The 26,471-nt window shown below is 41.0% G+C and overlaps 1 protein-coding gene across 1 annotated transcript in view; it reads right to left on the bottom strand.

The window, feature by feature from the left end:
• Positions 1–26,471, bottom strand: part of ANAPC1 (anaphase promoting complex subunit 1) — a 258,672-nt gene that overhangs the window by 34,086 nt on the left and 198,115 nt on the right. Inside the window, exons 31-41 of the mRNA XM_077283141.1 lie at positions 26,061–26,143; positions 19,292–19,370; positions 17,379–17,453; positions 12,026–12,102; positions 11,024–11,114; positions 10,900–10,947; positions 10,317–10,510; positions 5,344–5,430; positions 4,156–4,273; positions 3,936–4,013; positions 3,540–3,607 (exon numbers count right to left, since the gene is read on the bottom strand). Coding sequence (XP_077139256.1) covers positions 3,540–3,607; positions 3,936–4,013; positions 4,156–4,273; positions 5,344–5,430; positions 10,317–10,510; positions 10,900–10,947; positions 11,024–11,114; positions 12,026–12,102; positions 17,379–17,453; positions 19,292–19,370; positions 26,061–26,143 — 998 coding nt within the window. The remainder of the gene's footprint in view (positions 1–3,539; positions 3,608–3,935; positions 4,014–4,155; positions 4,274–5,343; positions 5,431–10,316; positions 10,511–10,899; positions 10,948–11,023; positions 11,115–12,025; positions 12,103–17,378; positions 17,454–19,291; positions 19,371–26,060; positions 26,144–26,471) is intronic.

Here is a 26,471-nt window from a genome sequence, read left to right on the forward strand (position 1 = left end):
CGTGCCCCTGGCTCAGCTCTGGTCCCTCACGTCTGGCTGTTTCCTCCATTGAAAACAAGAACACTGACCGGTTGCTCCTTAATTTCAGGATGGCCGGCGGTACATAAAGAGCCCTACCCCCTTATATGCGCTTCTTTACCTGGTTGATCCTGCTCATCCTCAACCGCGCCTCGCGAGGCGTGACCGTGCTGTCAAAGGGCCTCTCCACGAGACCGGCGTGCCGCTGAATTCTGCTGCCTGGCAGACAAAGGAGCCCAGAGATGACGCGGCCGTTGCGGCCGAAAGTGACGCGGCCGTTGTGGCCTGACACGGTCGATGTTACACCGGCCCCGCCGGGAAATTGATTTTCAGCAGCATGGCTCCCGGTCCGAGAGCCCCCAAAGAGGAGGAAGCGGATCCGATCCCAGGAGCAGCGCTACACTGGGGCTGGCTGAGGGACCCCCCATCACTGGTATCAGCTGCAGATTATCTTGGGGTGGGAAGGGAAAGGCTGGGCCCCCGATCCTCACCATCTGCAAAGCACCATCCGAAGACACGTTCGCCGTTCCTATCCCCAGTAGGACAGGAAAAACACTGGTGGGTTGCACGAGGAGGGTCCTTTTAACCGCTCGTTTTTCCTGTCCCACTGAGGGTAAGAAGGACGTCCTCCATGGTGCTGTCAGGTGGTGAACTAGAAATAAAGATTATTATTGAAATATTTGTGTTATTCTTACATATATATATTACTTTCTTTAATTACTTTTTGGATTGGACTTGAACATTTTACAGTCTGATTGCTGGGCTAAATCACAACATTTTTTGGGAGCTGTAGCATTTCAGAAGGGGTTGTCCAGTAGGAGACAACACAGTTAATTCAAAGAGGAATAAAAGTAAACGAAAAAAAAAAAAAGAAGAAGGTTTTCACTTAGATGCCAATTTAGCTCCATATTTTCAATTTTCACAAGAAGCAATAGGAGAAAAAGCACCACACAATTTGTAACGTAATATATGTCACTTCCTATCAATCACATCTTTAACCCCTTAACGACCACAGATACGCATTAAAACGGCGGTAGTTAAGGGGCCCCATTCCCTCATCGCTGTTTTAAAATGGCGATCAGGAACAAGGGAGTCAAACGATGCTCCTTCCCTTCCATGCGCACAAACAGTAGTTTTTCCCAATATACACTGTGTTCCAAATTATTATGCACAACGAGTTTAGGAGTGATAAGGTTAGAATTTTTTTGTTTGTCATTTAAACTCATTGATGGTGATGTGTGTCAGGGCTCTTTATATCACTGAAAGCAATTGCAGATACCTGTGCAAATTAGTTTGGCCGGTGTGTCCAAATAAAGGCAATACTACTTAAGAAGGCTGTTCCACATTATTAAGCAGCCTACATTTTTTGCCAAAATGGGAAAGAAAAGGATGTGTCGGCTGCTGAGAAGCAGCAAATTGTGGAGTATTTAGGTCAAGGCATGACTACAATCAACATTGCCAAGACACTTCATCGTGATCATCACACAATCAAGAAGTATGTAGCCGATTCCCAGCACACATGTGTGCGTGCTGATAAGGAAAAATTGAGGACTCTTTCCAACAGGCAATTGCGTAAGGTTAAAAGAGCAGCTGCAAAAATGCCTTGTCATAGCAGCAGACAAGTTTTTGAAGCTGCTGGTGCCTCCAACGTCCTCAGAACAACAAGATGCAGGGTCCTTCAGAGGTTTGCAGCTGTGTGTAAGCCATCCTGTCGACCACCTCTATCCACTGCACACAAGCAGAAACGGCTCCAGTGGGCCAAATGATACATGAAGACTGACTTCCAAACTGTTTTGTTCACCGATGAGTGCCGTGCAACGCTCGATGGTCCAGATGGATGGAGTGGAGGATGGCTGGTTGATGGACACCCCATGAAAACACGGCTAAGGAGGAGGTGGAGTAATGTTTTGGGCTGGAATCATGGTGAGAGAGATTGTCGACCCCTTTATGATCCCTGAAGGGGTAAAGATGAACTCCATAGTCTATGTGGAGTTTCCTAAACAACACTTCCTGCCATGGTTCAAGAGGAAGAACCGTGCTTTCCGCAGCAAGATCATTTTCATGCATGATAATGCACCATCTCATGCTGCAAAAAACACATCTGCATCTCTGGCTGCTATGGGCGTAAAAGAGGACAAACTTATGGTGTGGCCACCATCTTCCCCTGACCTCAACCCCATTGAGAACCTCTGGAGCATCATCAAAAGGAGTGTCTATGATGGCGGGAGGCAGTTCACATCTAAGCAACAGCTCTGGGAGGGTATTCTGTCCACATGCAAAACAATTGAAGCAGAAACCATCCAAAAAATGACAAATTCAATGGACGAGAAAATTCAGAAGCTTCTTTCGAACAAGGGGTCCTATGTGCAAATGTAACATCACCTAGAATAAAGTTTTCACTTGAAAACTGTTTGATTTCATTTTGCAATAAGCTGATAATGCTTATAACTTCACAACTGATCATTTTTTTTGTTAAAAATAAAAAAAAAAAGGTTGAAAACTCGGCTGTGCATAATAATTTGGAACATGCATTTTGAGTGTTTATTTTTTTAAAAAAAGATACTGTTTTCATAGGCAGTTTGTTCCAAAACATTGCAATTATACTAGAATAGTAGATGACTGGAAAATAACAATGACTGCAATTCAGATAGGTAATTTAGAGAAAATATGAGGAAATATTATTTGCATAATAATTTGGAACACAGTGTATACACTAACATACTCAGGAGAAATTGCATAATAAATTTTGGTGTCCATTTTCTCCTGTTAGGCTAAGCTCACACTAGGAGTTTTTGCAGCTTTTTTTTTTAATGCAAATTTTCAGATGCGTTTTACAGTAACAGCAAAGTCTATGAGATTTTTTGTGATCAGGATTTTTTTGCACAATGGAGCATGTCACTTCTTTTAGCGTTTTTCACCCATTGAAATGAATGGGTGGTGAAAAAACGCTGAAAAAATGCACGAAAAACGCAGGTAACAGGTTTTGCTGCTTTTTTTGTACCGAAACCTGATTCTATAGAATAGGAAATTCAGTGTTTCGACACTAAACTTTATCAGTCTGCACAAGAGACAAATCTATCATGCCAAAACCGCAGCAAAAAAAAACACAACAAAAAAGAACAAGGAAAACATGCTTTTTTCTGCAGTTTCTTTCCACCAAGAGATCAGGTTTTGCTGCAGAAAAAAAAAACGTTGAAAAAAAAAAAAAAAAACACCTAGTGTGAACTTACCCTTACTCTGGTGAAATAAAAAAAAATTGGGGCTAAAGTAAAATTTTTGTGAAAAAAAGTAAAATGTTCATTTTATACTTCCACGTTGCTTTAGTTGTTGTGAAGCACCTAGAAGGGTAATAAACTTCTAGAATGTGGTCAGATTTAAAAAAAATTGGCCCGGTCACTAAGGTTAAAATTGGCTCAGTCACTAAAGGATCAATCAGAACCATGTTTTTTGCTTGGTAATACGCCGTGTTTAGTGAGTTCTCAATAACAAAATGATTCATTTTTAAATCTCATTCAACTTACTGCAATTGTTGAGTTCCTTTACGCAAGTCAATAATGATTTCCCAGTATCGAGGGCCCTTAACTTTTATCTGTTTTGGAGAGAAATAGAAAGAAAATTATTCTACAATGATGAGAGCGGGCTGTCAAGTGCCAGCAAGTATGTGATAGGTAGGTAAACTCCTGGCCACAGTCCAACCTCAATACAAGTGAATAGAGTTAGGCCGTGCATGTCTAGTTGGAATGTGACAAGAAGTCTGCATATTGCATACACCGCTGTCACCGGAGATTTTTGACAGCACACAGTGAGGACTAACAAGTCTGCAGTCATAGAGTGACTGCAGACTTTCATGCCAAATCTAGAAGACCCCTTTAAGAAGAGAAGACATTTTCGATTTTGATATGTATTACATTACATACTTGTTTCAGTAGATGTAACTCTGGAAGAAGGGTGGGTGCCATGAGCTCTTCTGTGGTTTCTTCATACCACTGAGTCCCCTGCAATGTTTAAAACAACTGAATGAAACAAAGTCATTATCTCAATCCATGCAGATGATACTGCACTTGTTGCAACGCTCTTCTGTCTTTAGATTTTGAGGCGGGTGCACTAGAAAGCCAATAATACAGGCACACAGCATACCTTGTATGTTACCTCCAGCAGGACATAACAGGGAATGTTTGTGTCCACATCCACCGGCACCAGGAGTCGCGGCTCAGCAGCCAGCACATAGAGATGACGTAAAGCTTGAAGGTGATACCTAGTTGTACACAGAGATTTTAGGGCTCACCTACATCAAGTCATTAGAAAATAGGTTCCAATAATAATGCAGTGAGCACATGACATTACAGGCAAGTGCTACAATCTTATGATACATTTACTGACCCAGGTACACTACAAAACTTACCTTTATAAGGTATATTTACATTCAATAAGAGAATAGAAACAGTGCACTATAGCTGTTTGCCTATGGAAAACGTCAGTCGCTGCAGGAAAAAAGTAGTATTGCCACAGGACATTCTTGCTCCAAACCCACCAGAGAAGAAGAAACCCTTTGCTACAACACTACCATGGCTGATCGGGTCGTGTGCTGGAAAGCTCCACTCTACCACAGTCATATAGGGCATTTGGGCAACAGTGTCTAGTTGGGACAAGACATTTTTACCCACTAACATTGGTGGTGTCATAAATGTGTGGATGGGAGGAGCTAGAGACAGAGCTCCTCCCTCCCGTCTACATAGCATCTTATCAGTAGCAGCTGCCATCTCCTGTCTTAGTAACGTAACAGTCTGTCTTCAATTAATACTTATTTTACCTGTTAATTGAGAATTTAGAAAATGAAAGATCAGTCCAGGAGGAGAAAGAAGGAGATTTATCTGATAAGCTAAATTACAAAGTTGCTCATTTTCACTTGTATTACAGATTTATGAAATAAAAATTAAAATGATGGTTACACTTTAACTCTCCCGAGAATCATCTGTCTAAGGCCCCGACACAGACTGTCTGTCGCACCAGTGGATATCGGCAGGTTCAATGGACGGTGGTCTAATGTCTATGGATAGCTTTAGACTCTGAGGGATCCCAGAGCCATGTCATATTCTCCTTTATCATTGCCCGGCTAATCCCGTTACTTGTGAGAATCCTTACTATTCTCAAAGGTCATTTCCTTACACAGTGAAGAGTATCTACTTATGAAATGTAAGTAAAGAACAATATGGTGGCATGGTTCACAGGGAATGAAATATAGAAATAAAACTAGCCAGAAACATTAAAGCAGAAAATATATTGGAACTGAGCCATGTGAACCTTACAATCAACCAGGGACCCTACCTGTTATCTGTACTGTGCACAGGAAAATGAGGATACAGGGCGCAGAGCAAAGCAGCTATGGATGAATTTGAGGTGCTCAGTGAATACCTGAAAAATAAAATCACAAGGTGTTTTTACCACACAAAGCAATGTGTACCACAAAATCACAAAGGGGGTATATCATCAAAATTAATAGAAAAAAATGGAGCAATTAGCACCAAGAACCAAAATCTAACTCTCATTCATCAGAGGTCTGCTGAAAAAAGAAAATGGTACTTGTGTTCTACGCTCTCTCTTTGTACCAATATACAACTCTGACTGTACCAGACTCTGGCAACCAGACTAGCGGACAGTCTGAAGACAAACCACTATGGGAAGGCGGCTTTTATCATTCATTTTGCACCAGAAAAGTTGCATATGTGGGCACACGCCTCCTGAGCAAAGGTTTGCACCTTTTCAAATTTTTATTTTCCTCTTACCAGCTTGCTGAAAAGAAGCTGAGGTTTAGCAGGAGGGAGCATAAGCTTCCACCAGTTCATAATTTATGACAAAAACTAGTGTGGAGTCCAGTGAAAATCATATGGAAAATAACCTACACATGATAACAAGCAAAGATCTGACACCTGACTCCAGCATACGCTGGCCTAAGGCAAGTACTGTATATAAAATGATCATCTATGTACCTCCCTATCTGGAATGTCCCCTCAGAAGACAGGCATTACTCACAGGTTCCCAGAGTCATCACTTAGACCCGATTGTGTAGCTGCTGGACAGACTTACATTTTCAATCCCTACACAGGTCATATGCGAATTAGCCTTTTGCAGCCAAGATAAAAAAAGAAAAGGCTCTCCCTAGTGCTGCATTGATTGAACGATCTGTGACACAGAAGCTTAATGCCTCCAGAGAGCTGGGATACAATCCTCCTGATGCCACGGCTCCCAACTCATTAGTGATATCCGGGACTTTGAAACCCATACAGGTAATTATCTACTCTGCACTGGGGACTGTGGAGTATTGAGGAAAAGACAGAAAGGGCATAAACAAAAGGAAATTATCCAATTATTTCTTGAGAAATTGCAGGATGTTACCTATTATTTCAATAACTATATACCTCTCGAGAAGTGAGAAAAAGGGGCAAAGCCTCATTACAGTTATGTAATAAAACATACATTTAATTGGTTATAATAAAAAGAGAATTCTATAGTTCTCATGAATATGATCTTCATAGCGTTTAAGGTAGATTTAATTCCATTGAGTTTTACCTATACCCAATGTGTTGATCAAAAGGAAGGCAAAAATCTCATGAGGCAAATGTCAATTGCTTCATATTATGGAAAACATTCATTCCTGACTCGACATATGACAATTAGGCTAAAAGATTGGGAATATCTCTGTACAATCACTTCATGTATTTGTACTTTGTAATAAGATCACCCCATAGCCTCATTTATTCTAATATGAATAAACCCAAGTTTAAAAACCTGTGAATTCCAATTCACCCATTCCATGAATAATCTTGGTGGCTCTTCTGCACCCGCTCTAGTTCAGCCATGTCCTCCTTATACACTGAGCCCAAAACTGGACATATTCTAAGTGTGGCAGTACTAGTGACTTGTATAGAGGCAATTCCGTGTCCTTGCCATCAGCAAAAAGGCTTGTGTGTATGGGTGGACACACTCAATGCTTTACCATTTACTACAAAATGTTACATATTTCCTCTGCCCAGGTGCATGACCTTATATTTATCAATATTCAACTTACCGTAATTTGCCATTTATCAGCCCATGCCTCCAGCTTATATAAATACCTCTGTAATATTACACTATTCTGCTCTGTATTGATTACCTTTCAGAGTTTAGGATCATCTGCAAAAAATGAAATGTTACACTCCATGCACTCTACATGGTTATTAACCCCTTAACGACCAGAGGTATTTTTAGTTCTGCATTTTCATTTTTTGCTCCCCTTCTTCCCAGAGCCATAACTTTTTCATTTTTCAGTCAATGTGGCCGTGTCAGGGCTCGTTCTTTGCGGGAGGAGTTGTACTTTTGAACAACTCCATTGGTTTCAACATATCATGCACTGGAAAACGGGAAACAAAATTCCAAGTGCGGTGAAATTGCAAAGAAAGTGTAATCCCACAGCTGGAGTTCAAAAACACCAAACTAGGCTCTTTTTTATTTAAGTGGTGAAAAAAAATTCCAAAGTTTGTAAAAAAAAAAAAAAAAATAAATAAAAACAAAATTGTACTATTTTCCCATACCCGTAACGTCTCCATTTTTCGTGATCTCGGGTCGGGTGAGGGCTTATTTTTTGAGTGCCGAGCTGACCTTTTTAATGATATAATTTTGGAGCAAATCTTTTGATCGCCCGTTATTGCATTTTAATGCAATGTTGCGGCGACCAAAAAAAACATAATACTGGCGTTTTGACTTTTTTTCTCGTTACGCCATTTAGCCATCAGGTTAATTCTTTTTTTTTATATTGATAGATCAGGCAATTCTGAAATATGTGTATTTTTTATTTTTATTGTTTTATTTTGAGTTGGGTGAAAAGGGAGTGATTTGAAATTTTATATTTTTTTAAAAAACTTTTTTTTTTTTTTTTGTACTTTTTGCATGCTTCAATAGTCTCCATAGGAGACTAGAAGTTGCAGTACTTTGATTGGCTCTGCTACATACAGGCAATGATCGCCTGTATGTAGCAGAATTGCTGACTTGCTATAAGCGCCGACCACCAGGCGGTTCTCATAGCAATCCTACAGTGACAACCATAGAGGTCTGCTGGAGACCTCTGGTTGTCATGCCAACCCATCGGTGACCCGCGATCACGTGAGGGGGTTCTGATGGGCGGGATATCCGGCACGCTTGCCAGAAGCGCGAGTTAAATGCCACTGTCAGAGATTTAACTAGTTAACAGCCGCGGGTGAATCGCGATTCCACCCACGGCTGTTAGGGGCAAATGTCAGCTGTTTTGAAGAGCTGACATGTGCCAGATAAGATGTGGGCTCAGTGCCGGAGCCCACATCAAAGGGAGGGAGTCCTATATCAGTGTACTATTATGCCCGATGTCGGAAAGGGGTTAATATTTTAAAGAGAAGGCCCAGTACTGACCCCTGTGATAGCTCACTGTTAACCAAGACCCAATCAGAGTGTTGCATTAATAACCACTTTCCGTTTCCTATCACTGAGCCAGTTGATAACTCAAATTACACATTTTCCTTTAGTCCCATTGCTCTGAATTTGTGTACTAACCCATTTTGTGGCACCATCTTTGAAAAGTCCAGATAAAAGACATCCAAGACATTACTCTGGTCCAGTCTGGAACTTACCTCCTCATAGAAGCTAATCAGATAATTTTGACAGGACACATCCCTCATAAACTCATGTTGATGCTGGATCATTATGTTCTTTTTATTGAGATACTCCAGGACAGCATCTTTTAGAAAATCCCCAAAGATTTTGATCACAGTATAGATTAAACTTACCAGTCTAGAATTTCTAGGTTTAATTTTTGTTTCCTATTTAATACTGGCACCACATTTGCTATATGCCAGTCTTGTTGTACAGACCATGTTATTGTAGAATTCTAGAATATTAGAAATAATGGTCTGTTCTATCACAGTACTTAATTCCTGCAGTACTTGGGGGGTGTATGCCATTTGGGCCCAGTGAACTGTCTATTTTAGTGATTTTGAGGTGGCATCCTCCTTCTTGCTGGGTTATACAGGTGACATTAAATGGAGAAGTTATGGTATCTCTAAGCATGTCATCTGTCATGGGATTTTTTGGGAACAAAATGTATAGAAAAGGCATTAAGTAGATTGGCTTTCCCCCCCCTCATCCTCTTCCACCATTTCACCCAGAATATTTTTGATTGATTGCTATCTATGCACTTGTAGAATATTTTTCAATTATTTTTACTTCCTTTGGTAGTGATTCTCTGTCTCAATATTTTTTGCACCATTTTCTCTCTATAATACTTAATGCCTCATAATAACTGTACTCTTTAATTCCCTAAACACTATATTTTTGTCATTTATTTTGTCCCGTACAGCTCTACTTAGTAGTAGTGGTTTCCTCCTATTATTGTTTATTTACATTGGGTATATATTGGGTATATACCCTCATTGGGTGCAGGATGCTTATAAACCAATTCTTCGGCCACTCATTCATCTTTCGATTCTCCCACTATGCCTCTGGCGTGACAAGGGTAGTATTCCACATAATATAATCTTCAAAGTCTTTGCAATTAACTTTCAGCCCAATTCCCTGAAATTATTTTAAAAGGGCCTTCCACCTACTTCTACCAGTTGAGTGAGAAGCAAGCTCCATTCCATATTGTCTATGGATCTCAGTGTTGCTATCTTCCCATTTAGATCCAGTACCTGGGCTTCCAAATTCACAACATGCAAACATCTCGCACAGCAGTAGGCACTCTCATACGGCTGGTAAACGATTGCATACATGCAACAGGATGCATGGCATTGTCAATAATGGAGCACATTTTACTAATGGGAATGACACAAGGCAGAAACATAGCAAGTAATTCAGTGAATTACCAAACAAAAATCTAAAAACACTAATTACTAAAAAAAAAAAAAACTTTGATAACACTGATGAAACGCAGACAGTTTTTTGCATACAAAGTACCGTAACTGATGTGTTTAAGAGCCCTAAATCTATAAATCTATATTTCACACTGTTCACATAATGCTGCACTTGGGAGCGCCTCTTATATTCAGCATGTGCAAGGATGAAGATCTTCGATTAAAACCTATAGAATGTACAGGAGTGGAACACTCAGCTTTTGATGACAGTTTCAAAAGCAAAAAGTTTCTGAAAGATCACATTTAAAATCAAGTTTTCATTTAATCGTCTAATGTCAAGTGAAAAAAAGAGTCCAGTTGGTCTAGCTCATACTATTTTGTCCGAGTGTTTCACATCAGGTGTAAAAATGTTTGGAAGAAGCCAAATAAAATACTGCTATTCACCTTCCACCTCCCAAGAACAATAATCCCAGGGCCATGTGATGTGCCAAGTGGAAGCCATAGTTCATCTCATCACCAGTCTTCTTGTGCATAAATCTGCACAGCTGAAGAACTCGAAGATTGCCAGAACCAGCCATCACCATGGAAAGAGATAGGAGCACCACACTCAGACACGTCTCAAGGTTATAATGACCTGTCTTGGAGAGAGTTAAGGGTGATGTATCTTTATTATCATACAAATAAATCATAACAGAAATAAAAAATAGTAGAAATAAAAAGAGTAGTTTGTAAAGGACTGGAAGAAAATGTATTTCTTATATTAACTGACAATTGGAGCATGGTGTGGTATAAGTGGATCTTGCTGCAGCTCTGTGGCCAACTCTGCTGCATGAGTATAGCTTGGTTTCATGCAAATAAGCATTTCCATCCATGCATAGAAACATAAATATAGGCAATGCATGCAAATATAGATCACATAATAAACACACTAATATTCTGATAGTAACAATTCGCACTTCTAGGACACATGGTGTTGGTAATCTAATCATTTGGTTCATAGGTAAGGAGGACCATTTACTCTACTTACTGTGCTAGCTTGGCCAGACAAACATTCAAAGTCTTTAGCAAATTTACACTGTAAAAGAAAGCAAGTGATCAGATATAATCAATGTAATACCGTATGAGTTTAAGAACTCCAAATGCAAACTTACCAGACAATTGAAAGCAGCGAGGTTCGCAGATCCAGCAAATCGGAACCCTAAAGCTAGACAAGCGCCAGCAATAATGTAAACATAAGCTTGTCTGGAAAAAATTCAGAAACACAATAGATAAGGAAACTAGGGCACAGCAACACTGGAAGGGCAATGACCCGGACTACATTTTACATACGCTGTCATGTATGGCAATAAGATAATAGAATAACATACAGTACATAATATAGCCTACACAAAATTGTGCATATTGTAAACAAGCAGGAAAATGGCTGATCTCCTAGAGGTATACAATAATAGGGAACCTGCCACGACCAGAAATGTTATTTACCTGCAGATACAGGGTTTATCTGCAGATAAATAAAGTTTAAATCCTGAAGCCGCAGCTGCAGGGAAAACATAAGGTTTTATTCTCTCTGCAGCTGCTCACTTTCAGTCATCAGGGTGGTGTAGGAAGCAGTCACGGTTCACTAAAAAGTGCTCTGTAATTACTCCCCGGTACTTTGATTAACAGCTAGCTCTGCACACACATGGTGCGGAGAAGGCTATCAAAGTGCTGGGGAGTGATTACAGCACACACACTGTATAGTAAACAGTGACCACTGCTACACCTACCCAATGGATGGAAGTGAGGGGATGCAGGGAGAAAAAAAACCTTAATGTTCTCCATGCAGCCGCTGTTCCAGTAAACTTGCTACACATTATTTAAATGCTATGTAGTGGCAGACAAACCCTGTGCTCGTAGGTAACTAGCGTTTCTAGACGTGAAAGGTTCCCTTTAAAAACAAGGCCATTTAGTGTACAATAGGCTGAGGTCCCATCTCATTTGGACAGGTATTGTAGCCAGGTCCTGCTTGTGTTCCATAATGGAACAGAGAACAGTAAATGATTTCACAGATTTCTTTAGCATAGGAAAATGTTCTATAATGATTGCCTTGAGTTACGTCTTCTCAGTCTAAAGCCTACCCACATTTATGGTTATTTTTGGTATATGGTACTTACGCCAGAGTTTCCAGGTTTAAATCTTCAGAGGCAGGTTGCTCTGCAGTATGAAGTGAAACACTATTGGCTGTGATTATCTACAAAAGAAAATACAAGTTTAGAAAAGGGAATTGCAGACTGGTCCTGGCTAATTCGCTAGTGCAAGCAGGGTTTAAAACTCTATTTTTGACCTATTACATGGCACATGAAGCAGTTTGTGGCTTATATAAAATCATGGTTTTGGCTTCAGGGGACAGAGGGTTTGACAAGTTTTCTTTAAAACTGCACCAGAGGTTTGGAAATTTCACCCATTCAGTAACTATCTATATTACAGTGTCCATATCACAATGCAACATACAATGAGAACAGTGAGAATTTCACACTACAGGTCAATGTCGTTACCGTCTATACTATTTAACCCCTTCACCCCCAAGGGTGGTTTGCACGTTAATGACCGGGCCAATTTTTACAATTCTGACCACTGTCCCTTTAGGAGGTTATAACTCTGGAACGCTTCAACGGATCTTGGCGATTCTGACATTGTTTTCTTGTGACATATTGTACTTCACGATAGTGGTAAAATTTCTTCGATATAACTTGCGTTTATTTGTGAAAAAAACGGAAATTTGGCGAAAATTTTGAAAATTTTGCAATTTTCCAACTTTGAATTTTTATGCCCTTAAATCACAGACATATGTCACGCAAAATACTTAATAAGTAACATTTCCCACATGTCTACTTTACATCAGCACAATTTTGGAACCAAAATTTTTTTTTGTTAGGGAGTTATAAGGGTTAAAAGTTGACCAGAAATTTCTCATTTTTACAACACCATTTTTTTTTAGGGACCACATCTCATTTGAAGTCATTTTGAGGGGTCTGTATGATAGAAAATACCCAAGTGTGACACCATTCTAAAAACTGCACCCCTCAAGGTGCTCAAAACCACACTCAAGAAGTTTATTAACCCTTCAGGTGTTTCACAGGAATTTTTGGAATGTTTAAATAAAAATGAACATTTAATTTTTTTTCACACAAAATTTATTTCAGCTCCAATTTGTTTTATTTTACCAAGGGTAACAGGAGAAAATAGACTGCAAAAGTTGTTGTACAATTTGTCCTGAGTACGCTGATACCCCATATGTGGGTGTAAACCATTGTTTGGGCGCATGGCAGAGCTTGGAAGGGAAGGAGCGCCATTTGACTTTTCAATGCAAAATTTACTGGAATTGAGATGGGACGCCATGTTGCGTTTGGAGAGCCCCTGATGTGCCTAAACATTGAAACCCCCTACAAGTGACACCATTTTGGAAAGTAGACCCCCTAAGGAACTTATCTAGATGTGTGGTGAGCACTTTGACCCACCAAGTGCTTCACAGAAGTTTATAATGCAGAGCCGTAAAAATAAAAAATCATATTTTTTCACAAAAATGATCTTTTCGCCCCCAATTTTTTATTTTCCCAAGGGTAAGAGAAGAAATTGGTCCCCAAAAAATGTTGTGCAATTTGTCCTGAGTACGCAGATACCCCATATGTTGGGGTAAACCACTGTTTGGGCGCATGGCAGAGCTTGGAAGGGAAGGAGCGCCATTTGACTTTTCAATGCAAAATTGACTGGAATTGAGATGGGACGCCATGTTGCGTTTGGAGAGCCCCTGATGTGCCTAAACATTGAAACCCCCTACAAGTGACACCATTTTGGAAAGTAGACCCCCTAAGGAACTTATCTAGATGTGTGGTGAGCACTTTGACCCACCAAGTGCTTCACAGAAGTTTATAATGCAGAGCCGTAAAAATAAAAAATCATATTTTTTCACAAAAATGATCTTTTCGCCCCCAATTTTTTATTTTCCCAAGGGTAAGAGAAGAAATTGGTCCCCAAAAAATGTTGTGCAATTTGTCCTGAGTACGCAGATACCCCATATGTTGGGGTAAACCACTGTTTGGGCGCATGGCAGAGCTCGGAAGTGAAGGAGCGCCATTTGACTTTTCAATGCAAAATTGACTGGAATTGAGATGGGACGCCATGTTGCGTTTGGAGAGCCCCTGATGTGCCTAAACATTGAAACCTCCTACAAGTGACACCATTTTGGAAAGTAGACCCCCTAAGGAACTTATCTAGATGTGTGGTGAGCACTTTGACCCACCAAGTGCTTCACAGAAGTTTATAATGCAGAGCCGTAAAAATAAAAAATCATATTTTTTCACAAAAATGATCTTTTCGCCCCCAATTTTTTATTTTCCCAAGGGTAAGAGAAGAAATTGGTCCCCAAAAAATGTTGTGCAATTTGTCCTGAGTACGCAGATACCCCATATGTTGGGGTAAACCACTGTTTGGGCGCATGGCAGAGCTTGGAAGGGAAGGAGCGCCATTTGACTTTTCAATGCAAAATTGACTGGAATTGAGATGGGACGCCATGTTGCGTTTGGAGAGCCCCTGATGTGCCTAAACATTGAAACCCCCCACAAATGACACCATTTTGGAAATTAGACCCCCTAAGGAACTTATCTAGATGTGTTTTGAGAGCTTTGCACCCCCAAGTGTTTCACTACAGATTATAACGCAGAGCCGTGAAAATAAAAATTCTTTTTTTTTTTCACAAAAATGATTTTTTAGCCCCCAGCTTTTGTATTTTTACAAGAGTAACAGAATAAACTGGACCCCAAAAGTTGTTGTCCAATTTGTCCTGAGTACGCTGATACCCCATATATGGAGGGTAACCACTGTTTGGGCACATGACAGAGCTCGGAAGGGAAGGAGCGCCATTTGGAATGCAGACTTAAATGGATTGGTCTGCAGGCGTCACGTTGCATTTGCAGAGCCCCTGATGTACCCAAACAGTACAAACCCCCCACAAGTGACCCCATATTGGAAACTAGACCTCCCAAGGAACTTATCTAGATGTGTTGTGAGAACTTTGAACCCCCAAGTGTTTCACTACAGTTTACAACGCAGAGCCGTGAAAATAAAACATATTTTTTTCCCACAAAAATGATTTTTAGCCCCCCAAATTTTTATTTTCCCAAGGATAACAAGAGAACTTGGACCGCAGAAGTTGTTGTTCAATTTGTCCCGAGTACGCTGATAACCCATATGTTGGAGTAAACCCCTTTTTGGACGCACGGGAGAGCTCGGAAGGGAAGGAGCACTGTTTTACTTTTTCAACGCAGAATTGGCTGGAATTGAGATCGGACGCCATGTCGCGTTTGGAGAGCCCCTGATGTGCCTGAACAGTGGAAACTCCCCAATTCTACCTGAAACCCTAACCCAAACACACCCCTAACCCTAATCCCAACGGTAACCCTAACCCTACCCCTAACCTCACCTCTAACCGTTTAATGAACATTTTCTGACAGTCATAAGTGCCACGTATTTAAGTGCCACGTATTTAAGTGCCACATATTTAAGTGCCACGTATTTAAGTGCCACGTGTTTCAGTGCCACGTGTTTCAGTGCCACGTGTTTCAGTGCCACGATATTTCAGTGCCACGTATTTCAGTGCCACGTATTTCAGTGCCACGTACTATAAATACTATAACTATGTGGTTATACGTGGCACTGAAATATCGTGGCACGTAAATACGTGGCACTTAAGTACGTGGCACTTAAGTACGTGGCACGTAAATACGTGGCACGTAAATACGTGGCACGTAAATACGTGGCACGTAAATACGTGGCACGTAAATACGTGGCACTTAAGTACGTGGCACTTATATACGTGGCACTTATATACGTGGCACTTATATACGTGGCACTTATATACGTGGCCACTGAAATATCGTGGCACTTATATACGTATATAAACGTATATTTTAGTGCCACGTATTTCAGGTTAGGGGTAGGGTTAGGGGTAGGGTTTTTTTTTTTGTTTGTTTTCTTGTGTTTTTCTATAAAAACGCATGCGTCTAAAAACGCATGCGTTTTACCACGTTTACATGCGTTTTTTCACACATGCGTTTTTTAAAAAAACGCATGCAGATAAAAACGCAAGTGTGAAACCAGCCTAAAAGACGCTTTTTATAGCAAAAAAGTTTTTGCGTCTCCACATTTTGAGACCTATAATTTTTCCACATTTTGGTCCACAGAGTCATGTGAGATCTTGTTTTTTGTGGGACGAGTTGACGTTTTTATTGGTAACATTTTCGGACACGTGACCATTTTTGATCACTTTTTATTCCGATTTTTGTGAGGCAGAATGACCAAAAACCAGCTATTCATGAATTTCTTTTGGGAGAGGCGTTTATACCGTTCCGCGTTTGGTAAAATTGATAAAGCAGTTTTATTCGTCGGGTCAGTACGATTACAGCGATATCTCATTTATATAATTTTTTTATGTTTTGGCGCTTTTATACGATAAAAACTATTTTATAGAAAAAATAATTATTTTGGTATCGCTTTATTCTCAGGACTATAACTTTTTTATTTTTTTGCTGATGATGCTGTATGGCGGCTCGTTTTTTGCGGGACAAGATGACGTTTTCAGCGGTACCATGGTTATTTATATCCGTCTTTTTGATCGCGTGTTATTCCACTTTTTGTTCGGCGGTATGGTAATAAAGCGTTGTTTTTTGCCTCGTTTTTTTTTTTTTTTTTCTTACGGTGTTTACTGAAGGGGTTAACTAGTGGGGCAGTTTTATAGGTTGGGTCGTTACGGACGCGGCGATACTAAATATGTGTACTTTTATTGTTTTTTTTATTTTATTTAGATAAAGAAATGTATTTATGGGAATAATATTTTATTTTTTTTTTCATTATTTTGGAATATTTTTTTTTTTTTTTTTTTTTTTTACACATTTGGAAAATTTTTTTTTTAACTTTTTTACTTTGCCCCAGGGGGGGACAATACAGATCGGTGATCTGCCAGTTTGCATAGCACTCTGACAGATCACCGATCTGAGGAAAGTGCAGGCTGCTTCACAGTGCCTGCTCTGAGCAGGCGTCTGTGAAGCCACCTCCCTCCCTGCAGGACCCGGATCCGCGGCCATCTTGGATCCGGGTCTGGGAGCTGCAGGGAGGGAGGTAAGACCCTCGCAGCAACGCGATCACATCGCGTTGCTGCGGGGGGCTCAGGGAAGCCCGCAGGGAGCCCCCTCCCTGCGCGATGCTTCCCTGCACCGCCGGCACATCGCGATCATGTTTGATCGCGGTGTGCCGGGGGTTAATGTGCCGGGGGCGGTCCGTGACCGCTCCTGGCACATAGTGCCGGATGTCAGCTGTGATAATCAGCTGACACCCGGCCGCGATCGGCGGCGCTCCCCCCGTGAGCGCCGCTGATCGCGTATGACGTACTATCCCGTCGGCGGTCATACGGGCCCACCCCACCTCGACGGGATAGTACGTCGGATGTCAGGAAGGGGTTAAGGGCTTACTTACTTGTGGCACATGGCTGTTTACCCACTGTGCATTTGGTAGTATGTCATCCCATAAAATAAGACATCTCGCAAGAGTCTAAAATGAAGGAAACGTAAGATTCACTACAGAAAGTTTTCTTGTAGAAGTGACACACTACACATACTCAAAACAAATGTTAGATAGTAATAATTATGAGGCACACCGGCGCTAACAAGAGGTGTAGGATATAGGTCAAAGCTGCTGGTGCCTAGACCGTTACTGTGCTTGACCTGTCATATACAAAAGGGAAGAAAGAAACAACAACAAAGGTCACCGCGCTATCCTATTACAGAATAAATCAGGAAATGACTTGAGATAATATCAAGTTTTAGTGAACCTAGTGGCTATAATATTCAGAATATATGGCAACAAATGGGTGAGTGACTGATATAGAGAAAAATACAGGTTAGGCGCTATCTAGCACCCACCAATGGTAGTGACAGTCAGTACCCAATATAAATAACCAATCTAGATGAGTGTATTGGTTAAATGCTAACTTGCAAACAGCCACCAATATCTACGATCATATACCCGAAAAAAGGAGGGTATCAATAAATAGTTAGCAAATGGAAGCTTCCTAACAATAACCAATAATGATGATCATATGCCAGGATAAATGGTGCGATACCAAAATAAATGAAAAAAGAAACTTTCAATAAAAAAGGTAGGCAAATACATATTGCGATGCTGCAGTGACGGTACTGTGTCTAGTGCAGCGTGCCGGAGGAGACCAGTAAAACCCCGTGCGTCCAGAGTATGGGGGCAGAAGCGGTGGCGTGAAGCGGCAGGGCTGCGGGGAGCGTCCTCCCTAGTTTGCAACCGGCCGTCACGCACACCAAAAAGACCGGCAAGCGGCGTGCCTTAGCCGAAGCGCCGCTAGGCTGTAGCGGTGTGTGCGAGGGGCGTGATCTGGTTGACGTCACCTAGAACTCAAGGGAGAGAGCAAAGGACGGAAGCTGTGTAGTACCAGTTACCAACGCGTTTCGAAGGTCACCGGACCTTCTTCGTCAGGGCTGAAGGACCATCACCCAGATCACGCCCCTCGCACACACCGCTACAGCCTAGCGGCGCTTCGGCTAAGGCACGCCGCTTGCCGGTCTTTTTGGTGTGCGTGACAGCCGGTTGCAAACTAGGGAGGACGCTCCCCGCAGCCCTGCCGCTTCACGCCACCGCTTCTGCCCCCATACTCTGGACGCACGGTGTTTTACTGGTCTCCTCCGGCACACTGCTACGCTGCACTTGACACAGTACCGGCACTGCAGCGACGCAACATCTATTGAGCATAATAGCTGCACATTGCAACGCTGAATTAGACACAGCACCGGCACTGCAGCGTCGCAATATTAGTAAGTATCTGCCTAACTTTTTTATTGAAAGTTTCTTTTTTTCATTTATTTTGGTATCGCACCATTTATCCTGGCATATGATCATCATTATTGGTTATTGTTAGGAAGCTTCCATTTGCTAACTATTTATTGATACACTCCTTTTTTCGGGTATATGATCGTAGATATTGGTGGCTGTTTGCAAGTTAGCATTTAACCAATACACTCATCTAGATTGGTTATTTATATTGGGTACTGACTGTCACTACCATTGGTGGGTGCTAGATAGCGCCTAACCTGCATTTTTCTCTGTATCAGTCACTCACCATTTGTTGCCATATATTCTGAATATTATAGCCACTAAGTTCACTAAAACTTGATATTATCTCAAGTCATTTCCTGATTTATTCTGTAATAGGATAGCGCGGTGACCTTAAATGTTAGATGGTGCCCTGCTGTCTATAAATGTTAGTATACAGATATTAGTACAACTAAACAGCTATTCCATAATTATTGAAAGCTATAGATATATTAGAGAAGAAATATGAAACCAGAGAAAATATTCCATACCCTTAATAAGAGGAACTCTGGCTTAACAAAGTCAAGTAAATACATAGTATCTGGAGCTCGGAGCCAATCTGCAATTGACCTATAAAAACAATAGAAATACACTAGTTAGAAAACAATAGGAAAAAAGCAGAACACAAACGAGCTATGTGTTGTCAATAAGAAGAAAAAATGGGCACAACATATGGGTGATACATCAACTATGCAAACTGATCAAATTAGTATAGACAAGAAAGGTAGCAAGGAAGAAGATATGTGCACACCCAATATAAAGGTTTATATATATTAAACAGCAAAAAAGCAATACAGACAAATGGTTTTTAAAAACATTTAAAAATGTGTATATATGAGAAATAAAAGGTCTCAGGTAGGGTAGCAGGGTAGTCTAGATAAAGCCGCTTCAATGGACAAACTAAGGGAGTTAGAAACCCCGGTTCAAAATGTGTAGATACCACATGATATAAATGATCAGCTCGTATAAGTAGATCAATGTGGGAGTATACATAAGGCACACAATTAGAAATATTTATCAGGGTAGGTCAGGCCCCTTTCACACATCAGTTTTTTGTCATCAGTCGCAATACGTCGAATTTTGAAAAAAACGGATCTGGCGACTGATGCCGCCGGATCATTTTTTTTTCTCATAGACTTGTATTAGCGATGGATTACGACGGATGGCCTCACATTTCATCCGTTGTTCGCCGGATCCGTCGAAAATTGTTTGTCCGGCGGCCAGAGACAACGGACATAGTAAAGTTTGTTGGTGTACGTTGAAAAAACGAAAAACGGACAGCGACGGATCCGTCGCCGTCCGTCGTTTGCTAGAATGGAAGCCAATGGCGTCGGATCTGTCAAATGACGGCAACTGATTCTGTTTTTTTAACGGAGCATGCTCTGATCCAATTAGCCAGATCCACTAGTCTGATCCATTCAAAAAACGGATCCGTCGCATCAGTTCTGCGACGGATCCGTTTAGCCAACGGATTGTGACTGAAGGCAAAAAACTGATGTGTGAAAGGGGCCTTAGAGGTGCGTGTGCTGACAGGTCCCAACACATGTTGCTGCTTCCAGCAGCTTCGTCAGGGGTGATCTGTCTATGCTACATGCCTAGTATATGTGCAGTGGGTCATCAGGATAAGGGGAAGCTACATAAAGAAAAAAGTTGTTCCCAATTTGCGCATTGTGTGTGTGCATTCATGCGACAGATATGACATGTGCGTTCCACCAGCGCATGTCTGTAGAACGCACGGAGGTTTTGGCTTGATCAGAATAGGAAGTGACATGTGCACTCCACTGGCAGAAGCTAGCGGAACGCACAGGAGTTGTAACGCAAATAAATCATAAGTCATTCAGACAAACGAGAAAACATCAAGAAAAGAAAAGAAAATTTGGGATGAATATTTATATTTACCAATAATTACAACAGTATGCAAACCATACTGGCAAAGTTAATCAATAACCAATTAAAGGGGACATGCACAAATGAAACAATATATATATATATATATTAGCTGAAGAGCGTTGCCTGGGCATAGTAAATATCTGTGGTTAGTTATAGCACCTCACTTCTCTTATTTTCCCATCACGCCTCTCATTTTCCCCCTCACATCTCTCATTTTCTCCCTTACACCTCTCATTTTCCCCCTCACTCCTCTTATTTTCCCCCTCACTCCTCTCATTCCCCCAACACTTGTCATTTCGACCTCACATCTGTAATTTTCCGATCACTCCACTATTTTCCCTCACTCCTCTCATTTTGCACTCAGACCTTTTCATTTTCACCTCACACCTCTCATTTTCCCCTCAGTATATACAGGTTTGTCATCTCCCTTATATATAGTATACACCTGTATGTCATCTCCTGTATATAGTATATACCTGTATGTCATCTCCCCTGTGAATAGTATATACCTGCTGTATGTCATCTCCTGTATATTGTATATACCTATGTGTCATCTCATCCTGTATATAGTATATACCTGTATGTCATCTCTTCTGTATATACTATATACCTGTATGTCATCTCCTCCTATATATAGTACATACCTGTATGCCATCTCCTGTATATAGTATATACCTGTATGTCATCTCCCCTGTATATACTATATACCTGCTGTATGTCATCTCCTCCTCTATATACCTATGTGTCATCTCCTCTTTTATATAGTATATACCTGTATGTCATCTCCTCCTGTATATAGTATATACCTGTGTGTCATCTGCTCCTGTATATAGTATATACCTGTATTAGACCGCGTTCACACGTTATTTGGTCAGTATTTTCACCTCAGTATTTGTAAGCTAAATTGGCAGCCTGATAAATCCCCAGCCAACAGGAAGCCCTCCCCCCTGGCAGTATATACTAGCTCACACATACACATAATAGACAGGTCATGTGACTGACAGCTGCCGTATTTCCTATATGGTACATTTGTTGCTCTTGTAGTTTGTCTGCTTATTAATCAGATTTTTATTTTTGAAGGATAATACCAGACTTGTGTGTGTTTTAGGGCGAGTTTCATGTGTCAAGTTGTGTGTGTTGAGTTGCGTGTGGCTACATGCATGTAGCGACTTTTTTTGAGATGAGTTTTGTGTGGCGACATGCGTGTAGCAACTTTTAGTGTGTCGAGTTGCATGTGACAGGTTAGTGTAGCAAGTTGTGTGCAGCAAGTTTGGAGAGTTTTATGTGTGGTGCGTTTTGAGTATGTGCAAGTTTTGTGTGAGGCAACTTTTGCATGTGTTGCAACTTTTGTGCATGTGACATTTTTTCCACGTGTGCAAGTTTTGCGTGTGGCGAGTTTTCCATGAGGTGAGTTTTGCGCGTGGCGAGTTTTCCATGAGGTGAGTTTTGCGCGTGGCGAGTTTTGAGCAGCGACTTTTGTGTTTGGACTTTTATGTGGCGAGGTTGGTTTATGTGTGCTGAGGGTGATATATGTGTTCAAGCACGTGGTAGTGTGTGGTGCATTTTGTGTGTGTTCATATCCCCGTGTGTGGTGAGTATCCCATGTCGGGGCCCCACCTTAGCAACTCTACGGTATATAATCTTTGGTGCCATCGCTCTCACTCTTTAAGTCCCCCTTGTTCACATCTGGCAGCTGTCAATTTGCCTCCAACACTTTTCCTTTCACTTTTTCCCCATTATGTAGATAAGGGCAAAAAAATAAACCAGGCAATATAAAACAAAGACAAAGTTCTCAGTGCAAAGGCAAGCAAGTGAAAAAACACAAAATGGACGAAAAGTTTTTTGTCTTGAGGAAGGAGCAAGGCACTTTGAAACGTGTAGACACTAATAAAAACTGCCATTTTCCAGCACAACCTTGTGTGCATTTGGATTTATCATCTTCGTCAGCAGTGTGGATTCTCCACTACATCTTCCTTCTATATGCATCTAGTTCTAGGACCCGTGGATTTGCAGCAGATGGGATACAGGCGTTAATATTGCTGTGTGAACACAACACCATCAGGTTCGCATAACCTTTTTAACTCATTCACTAATTACTCAGATAAAACCCTTAGCGCTTCGGCTTGCTTTGTCGTCACATTTTTACTGATCGCACTGCCTTGCTCTCCTTTTTGGATTACATTATTGTTTTCCAGGGCTGCTTGTTTTCTTATTTTGAGATACTAAGAGATGCTATGCTCACTACTACTGCAAGATGTCTTGTAGAACCTGCTGACCTAATTCAGAAGTTATGGAGATATCCACATTTGGGCAAATATGGAGATAAGGCATTATACAAAAATTACACCAAGTCTAACTGGTGAAAGACCTCAAATATTTATTTTAGGGCATATAGAAAAAATCGGGTTAAGCACAATTGGTAAGACTGCTTAAAAAAAAAAAAAAATAGATTATATACTGAACGTAAAGCGATACCACAGAAACGGTCTTAACTTATGACTTCTTGTTTACTAAGTGAGCACTATGACAAAAGCCACATATCAAGAAAAAAAAAATTTAGGGGGGGTGTTAAATGGGAAATTTAAAAAAAGAGTGGTCACTGTGGCTAGACACCCCTGCTTCAGCTGCCAGGTCCTTACTGCTTTTCACAGGGCTCGTTCACATGATGTCTGTGAAAAAAACAGATAGTACTTGGACCAAAGATAATCAATGGGTAGTGCAGAGGGGCAATTACAGTATTTTCACTGACTGAATCTGCATGGGAATAAAAATTGCAGCATGTAGTAGTTCCTTCCATAAATCAGATAAGACTCACCCATTCAAGTTTATGGAGGCATGAAAAAAAGTATTGAATTCCATACAGAGCCACAGTATGGCATCCTTTTTGACAGATACATTACAATTGCGTAACAAGGGAAACTGTAAATGGTCCTGTAAAAATCTATAGCTGCTGTAAAAAAAAAAAAAAAAAAAAAAATTGGATTGCATACAAACTGCACACAGATGACAAGTAATATCAATGTGCAAATTGTAGCGATCCAATAAGGGCTTGGGAGGGATATATATCAATTATGTACAATTTAGGATAACCCAACAAGAACCCTCACTAACAAGTCCTAAAACTTTACTTTTATTATGAATTAAAAGCGATTAACAAAGTATTAAAAATGATGCACATGCAGGATAGCCAGATGGAGAATAAGTTAGAACAGTTTGGGCCTACATCTGATGAATTGGATGCCATAGGAATGTTGAAGTAAACCTTACGCTAAGTGCACAGACATAGTAAGTAGGTAGCTTAATGAAGCGGTCTAGGGAAAACAAGTTATCTATTCACACAATAGTTGATAAATAGTTGATCGGTGGATATTCGACCACTGGGATACAAACTGGCTTGCAGAATGGGGAATTTTTATCACAGTTACAAAATGGAGTGACAGGTCAGATGCTTGACGGCTGATCACTTTTATGGGGCTGTCAAAAAAAATACAAGTGCAGCACTCAGCAGCATCATAATGAATGAATGGAGCTTTAGTCGAGCATGCACACAGCTGCTCCATTCTAACAAGGAGAAAAAATTGCCAATTATGCTGAACAGCTCGGGTCCCAGTGGTCGAACACTTTCCAATCAAGACGTTATCACCTATCCGGTAGATAAATGATTACGGGGTTGTCCATTGAAAACTTGTGAAGTGTTCAATTTCACTGCAGAGCCATCACAACGGATGAAATATATTAATGTATGTGCAATGTAGGGTAGCTCAGGTCCTCCAGAGAGAGCGGCTCTTTATAACCACTCGGGAACCTGTCACCCCCCAGGCGTTTGAAACTAAAAGAGCCACCTTGTGTAGCAGTAATGCTGCATTCTGACAAGGTGGCTCTTTTAGTTCTGGTTGCTGCAACTGCAGAAATAATCAGTTTTGTAATTTGTCCTAAATACCTTTCTTCAGTCAAGGAGGCATGCCTTTCCCCCCTGCTGCAGACGCCACACAGCCGTCACTCAAGCCTTCTATTAGTTTCAAACGCTTGGGGAGGGGGGGGGGGACAGGTTCCCTTTAAGTCCTCCAAGGTCTTGCAAAATAAATTCAAAATAATCAAATACTATCTAAAGTCCAAGCAAAACGCTTGCTTTTTTCATCACAACAACTTGGTGTCCCCACAGAGAAACAAAAACATATGTAGGCACGTTTTTTTTGTCTATACAATACATTAAAAATGGCTCTCCATAATTAAGTTTCTATCCTCCATAGGCTTTCCCAGTGTAAAAATAACACTCCCCTATACTTTCACAGCTGACCCAGGTCTCTGTTGAGAGGTTGCAGCCAATTAAAGGTCGAATCACCAGTGCAATCTGTCACATACCAGGAACAGGTGCGCTAAAAACAAGCTGGCGCTAAGGAGGAGTTTAAGTTAATGGAATATGATCATTAGGCTATGTGCACACGTTGCAGAATTGCCGCGGAAATTTCAGCGGCAATTCTGCAACTCCCTGCCGCGAGAAATAAGCATGCAGAATTGGCATGCATATTCCCACTAAAGACTAGCTTTTTACAAGCGTAATTAGCTTGCAGAATGCTAGCGTTTTCCAAGTGATCTGTAGCATCGCTTGGAAAACTGATTGACAGGTTGGTCACACTTGTCAAACATAGTGTTTGACAAGTGTGACCAACTTTTTACTATTGATGCTGCCTATGCAGCATCAATAGTAAAAGATAGAATGATAAAAAATAAAATAAAAAAATCGTGCTATTCTCACCTTCTGGTGTCCCCCGCAGCCTTTCCAGCTCCTTGCGATGCTCCCGTTGCCAGTAATGCCTAGCGGCAATGGTCACAGGTCATTGTCGCAAGGAATTACTGGGAACGGGAGCATCGCGAGGAGCGGGAAGGCCGCGGGGGCCGCCGGAAGGTGAGAATATCATGATTTTTTATTTTAATTCTTTTTTTCTTTTTTTAAACAGGTATATGGTTCCCAGGGCCTGGAGGAGAGATAGTCTCCTCTCCTCCACCCTGGGTACCAACCGCACATGATCCGTTTACTTCCCGCATGGTGGGCATAGCCCCATGCGGAAGTAAGTGGATCAATGCATTCCTATGTGTGCGGAATCCCCGCGATTCCACACAAAGGATGAACATGCTGCGTTTTTTTTCCGGAATGCGATTCCGCCGCGGGAAAAAACGCAGCTTGTGCACAAAAAATGCATAATGCATTAATAATTATGGGGTGCTTATGTAAGCGGGTTTTTTTTAGCATTTTTCTCGGCGGAAAAAACGCTAAAAATCCTGAACGTGTGCACATAGCCTTAGAATTTCACTCTCTGTAAAATCACATACTGCTCTGAACGATTACTGCTTTACTCTTCTGTCTATTACCTGTTGTTGGTTTTTAAATAAATCATAGCTAATGCCAGAGTAGCTCCGGGGCATGTAACATCCACATTGATTGTGTCTCCTTCCTGCAAATACAGAAAATGTGTTGGTACTTAATGATGACATGACAAATGTGTTGGTACTTAATAACATGACATGACAAGCCTACAAGCTGCAGTAACCACCGATAGACCAAACCGCTGCACAACCAGATCTGCCCTCACCTACTGTATCCTCACCCATCCCTTGTAGATTGTGAGCCCTTGCGAGAAGGGTCCTCTCTCCTCCTGTACCAGTCGAGACTTGAATTGATTAAGATTATTGTATTTGTCTTTTACTATGTATACCCCTCCTCACATGTAAAGCGCTATGGAATAAATGGCGCTATAATAATAATAATAATAATAATAATAA

Source organism: Ranitomeya variabilis, chromosome 2 (assembly GCF_051348905.1).
Source record: "Ranitomeya variabilis isolate aRanVar5 chromosome 2, aRanVar5.hap1, whole genome shotgun sequence".
NCBI classification, from domain to species: Eukaryota; Metazoa; Chordata; class Amphibia; order Anura; family Dendrobatidae; genus Ranitomeya; species Ranitomeya variabilis.